Genomic DNA, 12,894 nt, shown 5'->3' with positions numbered 1-12,894 from the left:
AAAAGTTTGCTTTCGAATGAGTAACAACTAGTTTTTGTTAGAATTGGGATGCTTATGATTTGTGGAATCGCTTTGACAGTTAAGTTCCTGCTGGAAACTAGCCAGGTGAGTTTGTTTTAACCTTTGGTATAGATTGTGACATGAATTTACAAAAAAAAATCGCCCATGTTTTCAAGCTAGCTGTGGAGAACGTAAGATTGTGTATTTTTCTTACAGCGAACTTTGCCGTAAAAGCAAACACCGACAGAAAGAAATGTCGCGCGAATGTTCGCAGCGAATTGTCGAGGTGAGCGAAGTATCGCGCGAAAGGTCGCAGCGAATTGTCGAGTTGAGCGAAATGTCGCGCGAAAGATCGAAGCGAATTGTCGAGGTGAGCGAAGTATCGCGCGAAAAATCGCAGCGAATTGTCGAGGTGAGCGAACTATCGCGCGAAAGATCGCAATGAATTGTCGAGGTGAGCGAACTATCACTTCGACATTTCGCGCAGTTCCAAACAATAGGTGTCACGATAATTCGCTGAAATTTCGAAGAAATATCGCATCGCGCGAAATTTCTTCGAAAAGCTCCGAAAAGCCAGGAAATTCGTCGAAATTCGTTTGCATAACTTTTGCACAATACTGTACGGTATAAACTCGGTGGAGTTTGCTTGAGAAATTAGCATCTATAAGCGTTTCACAAGTTGCACACTGCGAGACACAAGAAGGAACAAACAGCTTTTCTCCTTTAGAATACGTTTATTGATTATTAAAAACATTGAGGTGTCACCAGAAAAGATTAACAGGTACAGTTCACTTAGTCTTCGGGAACAGTTTGTTTGACAAACAACCGATTGAGTAAGAATTTTCGCTTATCGATAGCGAGTTCTGTCGATTCCAAACAATCATATCCCTCTGTATCTTTCAATTCATTTAACAGATGACTGTTAACTTTCCTGTGAGCTCTCATCAGGGGTATAAATGGGGTACAGGAAGGGTACAAGAGAGACAAATAATACAACATTTTAGTATAGGGGTAGGAGGATGGAAAGAAATGATATTTATATATACTTATTTACTGGGTAACCCCGCCTTGACCAATAGCCATAAAAGAAGCTGCTTGTAGTTCAGTCTATTCTCAGAGTTTACACCGTTCAGATCACAATGTACAGCAGTTATAATCAATTGTTTCAAGAGTATTATGGCAATATCATATTGCCCGATGATAGTGGAGATGAAAGCGGTGATGAGAGCTCACAGGAAAGTTAACAGTCATCTCAAGATTATCAATCGAGCGAAGAAATAGACTCTTCCCAACAAGAAAAGGAGCATATTAGATCCCTGGTCGCGCATTCAAGATGAAGTCACTAGTCGTCACGAAGCCAAGCTCGAAGCTCTGATAAACGAGTATGAACAACATGGAGATTCGTCCGAAGTGGCCCGTGTTAAGGCTGAAAATGCTCTGCTACCAGTATACAGGAAGGAGCTGAGAAAAGTTCTTTTGGATTATTTACAGTGGATGCATGCAATGAAGAAAGATTCGACCTTCCGTAAAGTGATAGAGACCAAAAATGAATTGAAAGATACAGAGGGATATGATTGGTTGGAATCGACAGAACTCGCTATCGATAAGCGAAAATTCTTACTCAATCGGTTGTTTGTCAAACAAATTGTTCCCGAAGACTAAGTGAACTGTACCTGTTAATCTATTCTGGTGACACCTCAATGTTTTTAATAATCAATAAACGTATTCTAAAGGAGAAAAGCTGTTTGTTCCTTCTTGTGTCTCGCAGTGCGCAACTTGTGAAACGCTTATAGATGCTAATTTCTCAAGGAAACTCCACCGAGTTTATACCGTAATTCGCTTAAATGCTCATACGCGTTCTCTACTTTAAATTAAGTTAAAACCAAACACGTGAAACATAGGTTTACTAGTCAAAAAGTTGTACATTGATCAAATTGTTTTCACAAAATCGGCTCACTGAGCTGGTCTTACAATTTATTTTACTCGTAACTGCTCAATAACTCCATATTGCCTTTGTAGTATTGCCGTATTGGTCGACTAATGCAATTTTGTATGGGGAAAAACATTTTCTTAATAGTTTACACGCGACTCTTTCAATACAGAAGCGATTCGCGTTTGCTAAATAAAATCCTTATGTTTATATCCGTGGTCACTCAAGCGCGTTCGCCGGCTTTGTATGAGAACAATACATAGTTAAGCCTCTGTCTGCTTGATCGTAAATATTTATTCAATCTATTTGAACTTCAAAAAACCTTTAGTAAGCAAAAGGAAATAGATCTTAAGTATTTTAAAAAACGGAGCTTCTTATAAAATTCTCTCACTTTGATCCGCAGTAGAAAAGTGCTCAATCTGTCAATCAAGTAGACTATGTTACTTACTCTGTCAATTTGTCAATCAAGTAGACTTCTCGTGTCGTGACGTCAAGGCATAAATTATGCTGCATAAATTCCCGCGCGCATTTTATTTTAATTTATTTCACCTCACCAAAGATTTCCGCGCATTTTAGACATAAGCCACACCCCCATTATGACGTCATCCAATACTAATTTATTCTAGCTGCTCACTTTTAGTGGATGGCTGCTCAAAAAAAAGGCGTGAATCATGCGCCCCTTTGCTACTAACAAGCAAGACAGATATAGCAAGCGAACTGGCTTTGTGTACATATTTCGTGTGAGAACACACCAAAAGGACTGTAGTCAGGCTGGCCGCCGATTGGGCAGAATAATACAAAGGGAATACAAAAGATTTTTCTGCCAAATCAGGAAGCAGTATTCAGAGAGCATTTTGAACTGGTCTGGTAAAACTCTTTCCCCAGGGGCACTTTCAGTCAATACAACTTTTATATGCTGATTTTTTTCCCTCGCAGTTTCGCGCTATTTCTACCCGCATTTTCGCGTTCCCCTCGCCCCACTAACTGCCCCTGGGTCTCCGAGGATGCAGTCGCTCCAGCAAACTGACAAACTGCAACATTACAAAGATATGAGGAAACGAACATCCGCTTTACTTTAACAGTTTAAAAGCTATTTTTCTGTCTGCCCAGTAAAAATCCATATGGGGTAAGAAATATATGATAATTTCAACTAGTATTATCTTGAAAACAGTTATCTGGAAACCGGTGTTTTCAATTCATCCTGTTGACGTCGTCGTGGAAGAAGGGAGTGATGCCATTTTCAAATGTGCAGCCAATGGTTCTCCACGCCCTGAGATTTCTTGGTTGAAGAATAACTCACTTATCCCAAACCCCACCTTGATTCAGAACGGAAGTATTTCATACTTGGTTGTCAATTCGGTTACAAAAGAACAAAGGTATGGATTGTACAAGTGCGCTGCAATTAATCTAGCAGGAAGGACATCGACAAAGTCAGGAAGGCTGACAATTATTTCAAAGGCAGTACTGGATTTACCTAAAGTGGACACGCCCCAAGGTGTTGGTAAGGATTTTTGTACATACCGAATTGCAACAGGATAACTTATAGGGAAACATCGTGGTGTCCAGTCTAAAGTAGTAGTATTCCCCACGCCATTCCCATTCTGCATCGAGTGAGCGTATCAATGTAACATTATGATTTTCTGCAGCTGCAATTCACTGTACTCATACAGTTATAATGCCCCTCCCCTTTGCTTCCTGAGGTTTTACGCATGTGTAATTTCTCCAGGGAGAAGCATGTTTGATTTGACATACTACCTATTGTTTTTAATTTCTTAGTAACCGACAACAGAAAAGGTTCATCTCGCTCTCTGACAATCGTTTGGGCCTCGGTGGGTTCCGTGATCTTCGCTATCATACTAGTGGCACTTGTTTATATGCTGCGGAGGTTCTGGTGTAGGAAAAATGTTCAAAATCATGATACTAAGGTCAGTCAGGCAGTCTGCAAGTTTTAACCCTCGGACGTACAATTAATCTCTGCTCGAGGGGATTTACTCTATGATCTGAAACTTTCGGTAGCTGTTTATTAATCCCTCGCGGAAAGGTAGATGCGTCAACTGTGTGCTCATGTTTTTTTTTTTTTTTTTTTTTTTTTTGACGTTGCCATGGCAACCTCCTAATATAATGCAGTTTTTTGCCAAATATTGTATTTTTGATACAACTGTTTAATTTTTTCCAGTTTCCTAAAGCAAAATTGCATTTTTTTTTAGAATTTTACACTCCATTAGCATTTTGTATAGTTTTTGGATTAATACCCACCATTTTCTAATTTTTTAAGAATATATAGAACATATAGTTCAATCAATGGTATGTTCAGGTTATTCTAATTGATTCTTTTCTTAAATATTTTCAATTGCATAGAACTACCTGAACTTTGCTTTTTGCTGGGTAGTAAAGATTACTAATAAAGTCAGCTATAGAGTTGGCGATAATTTAACCACGTTTACAGCTTTGCCATTTATTTTCTTATCATTAAGATTAAGTCAGAAGATTATGTATAAAAAAGCTTCAGTTGCCAAAAAAGATATGCTGGGGAATTAGCCACAAAAATGGAACAAGGACCGGATGACTTGACTTAGTCTCACTGGTGGATTAAGGGAGAAAGAGGCTTGATTTTATACACGGCATTGCCCCTTTGTAACATTCAAAATACTTCACATGCAAATATTGAATTGAACACGAAAGAAAACTATACAAGTCAAAGGAAAAATTAAGCTTTAAAGAAGTTTTGGTGCACAGTTAAACAAAGTATTTACATATATTCGCTGAAAATATTTCATAGATAGCTGAGGGGCAAGATGATTTTCTGTTGCTGGAGATAACGCGGGATACATTAGCCGACCTAAGGGATGACCACACTGGTTTAGGATTCCAAGAAAATAACCAATCTACCAGAGATACAAACGAAATCGCTGATGATGAAACGTATTTGAAAGAAATGGGAATTAACAGGGACTGGCAAATTCCTCGAGAAAAACTGGAGATTACAGGAGAGAAACTTGGCAGAGGAGAGTTTGCCATGGTAACCAAGGGTTTCTATCTAAGGCGAGACGGCAGAAAATTACCAGTTGCTGTTAAAACTCTGAAAGGTTTGTGCGCCATGAATTTATGCTGAACGTACCACTTTAAACGTAAAAAGGTAAAGTCTGTATCGGGAAAAAGTGCCCCAGCTTCGGACAGTGTGCCAGCTTCATGAAGCATATCTTGTTTCAGTAACATTAGTTGACAATGGTTTCTACTCCTTCCTTGATGGCTTGTCTATCCATTACAGGGTTACTCTCACCACCCCCACCCCAAAGCATCAAATTTGGTATGTTCTGTTTTAAGTTACAAAATGCGCAATGTTGGATAGCGAAAAAATCGACATCCTGCAAAACGAAGCGTTTTCAACAAGTCAGGCTTGGTTAAAGCATGCGACAGCCTGCAAAAGAAAATAACTTCCATCAATGAAGCTTGACTTTTCTTAGTATTGGATGACCCTGTGCTTGCCATGCACCCTGCGAGCAGAGCCCTTTCTTTTCCACAGATAAACTTGAGAAGAAAGTGCTCTGCAAGAATCGCGCCAAATCTTTGTTGAGCATGCGCGAGGTTTAAGCCGACGACACACTAAGCGATTAATTCGCCGTCGGTGAATTTCATCGTCGGTCGCGGCGATCCACGAAAATCGAAATCGTTGCACTGGGCATACGGATAAAATCGCCAAGTGTGTCGTAGGCTTTACGCGATGATTGCCCGTTTAGATTGCGCGAGGACCACGTTTGCTGGATTTCCACTAACGCGTAATTTTTTACTTGCGTTAACGTGCGTAAAAAAAAGAGACAATGTATGAGCCACTTGCGTAATGGTGGATTTCCACTGACGCGTAATTTTTTACGTGCGTGAAAAAATTTAGAGACAATGTATGAATGGCTTGCGTAAACGTTCACGCAGGTCGTTCATACGTTGTCTCTAAATTTTTCCCGCACGTAAAAAAATACGCGTCAGTGGAAATCCACCATAAACGTGTACGCAAGTCGTTCTTACATTGTCTCTATTTTTTTCACGCACGTAAACGCACGTAAATTAATACGCGTCAGTGGAAATCCACCTTTAAACTTAGAATGCGCGCGCGGAATGTAAACAACGTGTTTGTTTTACAAGTTCTTTTATCCAAAGAGCGTCTGAATTCCTTCAGTGCCTCACTATGGAATGATCTTCCTGAAGAACGAAGAACTGCGAGTAAGTAGTTTCAAGAGAGGCATTAATAGGTGGTTTTCTGCATCAGACTCCCACACGGCAAATATGCAAACCAGTATTTAGAAATTTATTTTTTATATTTCTATTGTACATTACTAATATTTTAACGTGTTAAAATAAAGATTTCATACATTCTTAAGACACCGCATAGTTTTAAAGCTAACCTTATACTAATTTCTTGCAGATAACAATAACCAGACGGATCGACTGGCGCTCATCAGTGAAATGGAGACCCTTATCAAGGTTGGTCGCCATCCCAATATCGTGAGTTTGGTTGGAGCGTGCACGTTTGAAGGTACGACAAAGTGCATATTTCGGGTTATATTTCAGAAATAGACAATTAAAGTAGTCATCTCGGACACGTGAATAATATATTTTTTATAGTTAATAACCAGTATAACGAAGAAAAAAACAACAAAAATAGCTAAATGTTATGTGTGAGTAAGTGATTTTGTTGTTGCTATTGTTGATGCTGCCATTAGCAGTCATTTTTAGCGACTTTCGGGCATTTTTAATAGAAATTCAACTGCAAGATTTTGGAAATCAAAATTAATGAGGCGGTATGTCGTTACATTTGACGACCACGTTCCTGCATGTGTAATAATCATGTATCATAAAGGTCTCATTACCAAAGAGTACATACTTATGGACATACATGGGGTAGAGAGGAGTGACATCACAATACAGGCGCATCTAAGGACACCTCTAAGAGAAACTAGAGTCTATAAACAGTCAATTCCCTTAATAAAGAAGCAAGTGGTGGGTTAAAATTGCAATTGAGTGTCCTTGGAGATCTACGTATTATAGAGGTTAGAGATTACACAAGTTCTGTACGGAGAGGTTCGAGTTAGTCTCCACCTCTATAATACGGAAACCTCCCCAATTAGGCAGACACTCAGCGATTACCCCAAAGTGTCCCTAAGCTTGTTAAAGAGGTTTGATTATATCTCGTTTTGGATTTGAGTTACACAGTTGTGTCTAGAGGAGGTGTAAGTCGGCGATAACAGACATCATTTCTTGTAATGTCTTGATGAATCTTTTACACCTATCCTTATTTTTCCAAAAACTACGCTTATACCATTAGAGCCTTTGTGTGTTGTTGTTGAGTTTATACCTGGCGGAAGTCTCGATAAGTTACTGCGCAAGAGCCAGGTCCATAGATGCATGGGAGAAGAGCATCCACCATATGCTAACGTATGGTCCAGACTGACGGAAAGGGAACTGTTACAAATTGCCTCAGATATCGCCAATGGAATGAAACACTTGGAAAGCAAACTGGCAAGTGATACTCAAATTTACTGATTACGAGGTTCTTCTCTAGATTTCAAGGCCGTGTACCGTGTCACTGTACAAACAAGATGTATTTAAACCAGTATTTAAGTAAATACGTTGTCGGTAGCTAACACAATATTAATAAAGCAAAAGTATTAGGGTGAGATGGCAGGCATTGCGCATTCGGGTTTGCAACCAGTGCACTTGAGAAGAGATGAGAAAGGCTGTTTTAACTTTATGAAACCGTCTGTCATTTTAGATAATTCAATTGAGCTTTTAACTTGTTTAACCCTTTAAGGGCCAAATTTCTCCAAAAACAGGGGGCTTTTACCGTTAAACTGAATTTTAGGTGCTACGATCCTGAATTTCCCTTAACTTTGCTTAAAAAAGCACTTTTTCACAATGCAGCAAGATTTTGATGAATATTCCATGGACAAATGTACAAAATTGTACTTTGGCGCAAGCGCATAAGGACTTTTTTTTTTTTTTTTTTTGCAAAATCGTTTCCATTTTTTTCTCTTGCTCCTTTTCTTTTCGTTTTTCTCGGCTTTGTTATTTCCACTCCTTTCTACTGTATCCGTCCTTCCTTTAGACCAAAAAAGTTTTGATAAAAACATTGGTAAAACCTGAAAAAAGGACCTCGATCTATTACAGGTGTTTTTGCCTGTTTAAGCACCGAATTTGCACCAAAAAGTGCTTGACTTTTTCTCGATCAGGTCTGTCAAGTTGCGACCGATACGCAAAATGAATAGTTCTGTGAAAAGGTCAAACCTAGCTCTATCAGATGCTTATCACCAAAATCTGCTGACTATCAAATTGATGACGTCACAAGTGGTTCATTGACTGCTCCTCCAAATGTCGACAAAAGTCGACTTTGGCAGTGAAAGGGTTAAAAGAATGTTATTTTTTAAGTCTAGAACTGTGATGTTTTAATTGTTTTATTGGCACACAATTATCACTTATATTTTACAGTGTGTTCATCGAGACCTGGCTGCTCGAAATATCCTTGTGGGTAAAGGGCTTACTGCAAAAGTGGCAGACTTTGGCATGGCACGAGATGTCTCAAAAGATGGCGAGTACATTAAAACCACCGAGGTACTTTAAATCCAAAATACGAAAATATTATGGTAATGGCCGATCCTCCATTACTTTAAGGATATCCTCAAATTTAATAAATTGTCAAGCTATAACAAGGCGCGTTAATTTGTCGGAGGGAATAAATACGGTGCAAATGATCATAACTGAGAACTCGTCAAAATTTTTATTCTCAGCCAAGAAATAACTTGTTTCATCACTTTTAGTCTAGATCTGCGATCTGCGATTTATACTGCTAGTAAAGAAATGGGCTGAAAATTCATTTAATAGTTACGAAATCGCCGAAAAGTTCATTCATATCTGAGATTCTAGCACCCCATCCAGACCCGATATATTCAAAGCAATGTGCGAGCCTATTGTTGCAAAAGCATTAAACGCCTAGCATTTAACTCCAGCATTTTTAAAAGTCATTGAACTCCACTTAACCTGGTAAGAAAAAAAGAAAATTGCTGACTGGCATACGTTCAAAAGAAATTTAGCCTGCGAACTGCAGACTTATACAACTGTACTAGTGGGGTTTAAAGCGAAGAAAAGAACTTCACTTGTGACCTTAGAGAATGGTGTACCACTCTGCGGATTTAATTTGCCACTTCTTATTCCAGTTTTGATTACTGAATTCGGCTTTTTCATGATAGCAAAATGATTAAGGCTGAGGCAATTCCAAATAACACAAAACTTGGCCTTGATAATTCTCGCTACTATTTTCAACCTCGTCCAATAATTGTTATTCAGGTTTCAGCAAGTTTACACCGTGCAATAATGCATTAGTTAATGTACGAATGAGTCTTATCATGAAAAAGAAGAAAAAAGACGTGGAGTTAATGAAAACAATTATTTTGTTAATTAGGGGAGAATTCCATGGCTCTGGATGCCAATCGAAGCTCTTCGAGGACGATTCACCACAATGTCTGACGTGTGAGTAATATTTAGATAGCAGTGATGACAGGATAACACTAAAGCTATTCAAATTTAGTCTCCACATTAACACTTTTTCTCAAAATTATCCAATTGCCCCTCAGTGGGATTTGTACTTAAAACTCATTTGAAAGAAATTGTCCCAAACCAACTCAGTACAGCACCGGCGCGTTCTGCCGATTAGACGCCTGTATTTATCGGAATTCAGTTATTCTTCTCACGATATTCTACAAGTGGAATAGAAAAACGCACCATCCGTGTACAAATGAATGCAAAATGTAAAACATCTGATTCATGGAGAGTAGCACAAAGTTTGATTTTACAATTTCAGGTGGTCTTTTGGCGTCCTTCTTTGGGAAATAGTCACCCTTGGTAAGTCCACCTTTCCATCGATTCTCGAAAGCAACAATGTGTTTAGGATGGTTGAAGTAGTGTACTACTACACCCATATTATCTTCTTCGTAGTTGTTAATTTGGTAGTTACGCAGCACATCTTAGGCCAATCACAGGTTCGATTTTATAACCGACAGCTAGCCGAAAGAAACCTCGGCGACTTCACAAGTCAAAAGTTATCCTTTTAGTGACTCTAGCGACGAAAGCGCCAAACGTCGTGTTTCAATTTGACGAATGCCGGACATAAAAGGCAATGTTACACTTCATTCAAAATAAGGATCAGCGTAGCCCCAAAACAGCATTACCGTAATACCGTTGAAATTTTAATAATACCACCCCCTTATTTTAAGGTTTTTAAGGTTTTTAAGCCCCCGGACCAAACGAGGATGAGAGTTAACGAAGGTTCAAATTCTCGCTCCCGTTTAGCCTGAACCTCTTATCGACTCTCGTGAGCTCTTATCGACTTTGGACGTGCTCGATATATTTATGGGAGTCGATGAGAGTTTTTCTGAGAATAGAAGAAAGCTCTGATAAGAGTCAACTCTCATCAACTCTCATCGTTACGTCCCGGGCTTTACGTGTTTATTGCTTTCTCTTGATACGCTACAGGTAAATTGCCATACAAAGGAGTAAAGGGACTTGTTGAACTTTACAGCAAGCTGAAAGAGGGAGTAAGACTGGAGAAACCTCTTCATTGCTCTGAAGAGCTGTAAGCTCTATTTGTATTTTAAACCTATTCGAATTTATAAAATAAATTAAAATTAGAGAATATTTAAATTTTCCCAGTTAAACTTTAAAAGCGTCCAAAAATTGTTTTATTGTTTGTGTTATCTTGCGAGTAGCGAGTGTGTCAGTTGGCCTTATGTAAGTACCTATAACCAAGCGATTGCAATGACAACAGCACGTATTGTTGGAAGACATTCTTGGTATTTAATTGTAATTCATTTATAATTACTTTGAAAACAAATACTGCCAAACTTTAAAATAACAGTGCCGAAAACTTCAAATCTGGTCTTCAAATCGACATAAATAAATAGACGAAATGAATAAACGAGTTAACATTAAAACAATTGTCGTGAGGCCTTTGTAGGTACCAGTTAGTTTCAAGAAGCTGATTGTTTACTAGTAAGTTTCCAGTACTCAGGCTGTCATTTTACTATCTTTATTTTTTGTTTGTTTTGTCTTTGTTTTGTCCTTTTTTTACTGGAATGTTCTATAGGTATAGCGTCATGACACGATGTTGGAAGAACTGTCCAGAGGAGCGCCCGACATTTAAAGAACTTCAGTTAATTCTTCACGACATTTTGCACACAAAAGCGGTGAAATAATAAAAACACAAATAAACAATAGCCTTGAAACTGCGTTTACACGTGTTGAGCTATTCACACTCACAATGAAAAAGAGACCCCCTGCCTACCTAAAAAGAAATAATCACATATTATTCTTATTCTTATTCTTGTTCGTATTCTTATTCTTATTCTTATTCTTATTCTTATTCTTATTCTTATTCTTATTCTTATTCTTATTCTTATTTTTATTCTTATTCTTATTCTTATTCTTATTCTTATTCTTATTCTTATTCTTATTCTTATTCTTATTCTTATTCTTATTCTTATTCTTATTCTTATTCTTATTCTTATTCTTATTCTTATTCTTATTCTTTTTAATTTGTAGATAATATCCGGGTTACTTTGCATATGATGTATTAAGTTAAGTACAATCTCTTTTGAAACATATTGACAATGTCCTGTCCATGACTGATTTAGCTTTCTGCTTGATTTTCAGAGGACTTACATCAATGTTAAATATTTTGAAGAACAGGCCATTTCAACCGGCGAGGGGGCTTCCTAAGAAGATGCACTTTAAACCAGATCTAAAAACGTCAACATCCTACGACGAGGAACCTTTGAAATACATGAAACTTCAGATCTAAATAACTGTAAAAATAATTATTAACTTAAATATCCAGGTCAAACAAGATGTTTTGTAGTCAAACGTTCCTATAGCCTGTTACGCAAAAACAACTACAACAACAACGACGACAACGACGACAACAAAGAAAAAAAAACACGCCAACAACGAAAACGGCAACAACAACAACTGCTGCGTAGAAGGCTAAATGCTTTTCGAAGTAGTCTTCATTTTCTGTTTTGTTGCTAAAAGCTGATTAATTCACCAATTCGTATTAAGTATATTTAATATGAAGTTAAATGTGCTGTATGACAAAGTTAATATGTGGCTTATTGGTTACAGATTTCTACATTCACCTACGAGCATTTTATAGAGTAACTTATCAGGCCAGGTTATAAAGTCCAACTTCACACGAGAGAACCCAATGCCGAGCCCCATTTTCAAGATAAACTATCCAAAAAACATGTTTACGAATTGTGAATATGAGCATTTACTGATTGGTTGTGCCATTGCTAATAACCGGATGTATTTTTTTGCATCCAGGTAGATGAGCCTATACCCAAGGGGGAGGAAGGGGGGGGGGGGGCTTATAAGCGGAGGGGGGCTTATAAGCGGGGGCGCTTATAATCTTTTCAGTATAGATACTAATTACCATGCAATTTTTTTCTTATAAAAATTAATATATTATGGGCTGTAAAATGATAAGTTTGAATACGCCCTTTGCAGCTGGCGTTAAGTCTCCAGCTTTATCTGATAACATTTTTAATGGTCTAACATTAAATAGAGTCGGCAACAACGCTAAGTTTAAGGTTTTTGAACATTCAAGGTGAATTGTAATGGTTGGGACATTCGCTTCAGTTTGCATTAAATCGCATCTACACCAATACTATTAATTAATTGCTTTTTACTACTAGTAATAGTTTTCACTATAAATCTGCCCCCGCCTTTTTATAATTTGTTTTACATCATTCTAAGTTTAGTGGAGTCTTTTTGTCGCTTTTAATTATTGATGCCGATGGACTACACAATTAGACTTCTTTTTTTACTGTGCAATGTACGTCACGACCGACATTGTTTGCTGCAGAATTTCTTGTTGTGTGACACTCCGTTGCGTCCTAAAAATATATCACCTAGCGCGCGGAACT

The 12,894-nt window shown here is 38.0% G+C and overlaps 1 protein-coding gene across 1 annotated transcript; it reads left to right on the top strand.

Annotated features, from left to right (window-relative positions):
• The first annotated feature begins 3,769 nt into the window (after window positions 1–3,769).
• Window positions 3,770–11,748, top strand: LOC144633283 (fibroblast growth factor receptor 2-like). The gene is made up of 10 exons (XM_078492134.1): window positions 3,770–3,855; window positions 4,710–5,016; window positions 6,348–6,458; window positions 7,248–7,441; window positions 8,408–8,530; window positions 9,378–9,445; window positions 9,777–9,817; window positions 10,448–10,547; window positions 11,058–11,157; window positions 11,624–11,748. Exons 1-10 carry the CDS (start codon window positions 3,805–3,807, stop codon window positions 11,687–11,689), a joined length of 1,161 nt encoding a protein of 386 aa, XP_078348260.1. The 5' UTR covers window positions 3,770–3,804; the 3' UTR covers window positions 11,690–11,748.
• The last annotated feature ends 1,146 nt before the right edge of the window (window positions 11,749–12,894 follow it).

The sequence above is a fragment of the Oculina patagonica genome, chromosome 12 (genome assembly GCF_052425735.1).
Source record: "Oculina patagonica isolate OP01 chromosome 12, crgOcupat, whole genome shotgun sequence".
Classification (NCBI taxonomy): domain Eukaryota; kingdom Metazoa; phylum Cnidaria; class Anthozoa; order Scleractinia; family Oculinidae; genus Oculina; species Oculina patagonica.
This window is presented reverse-complemented; position numbering and strand designations above follow the sequence as displayed.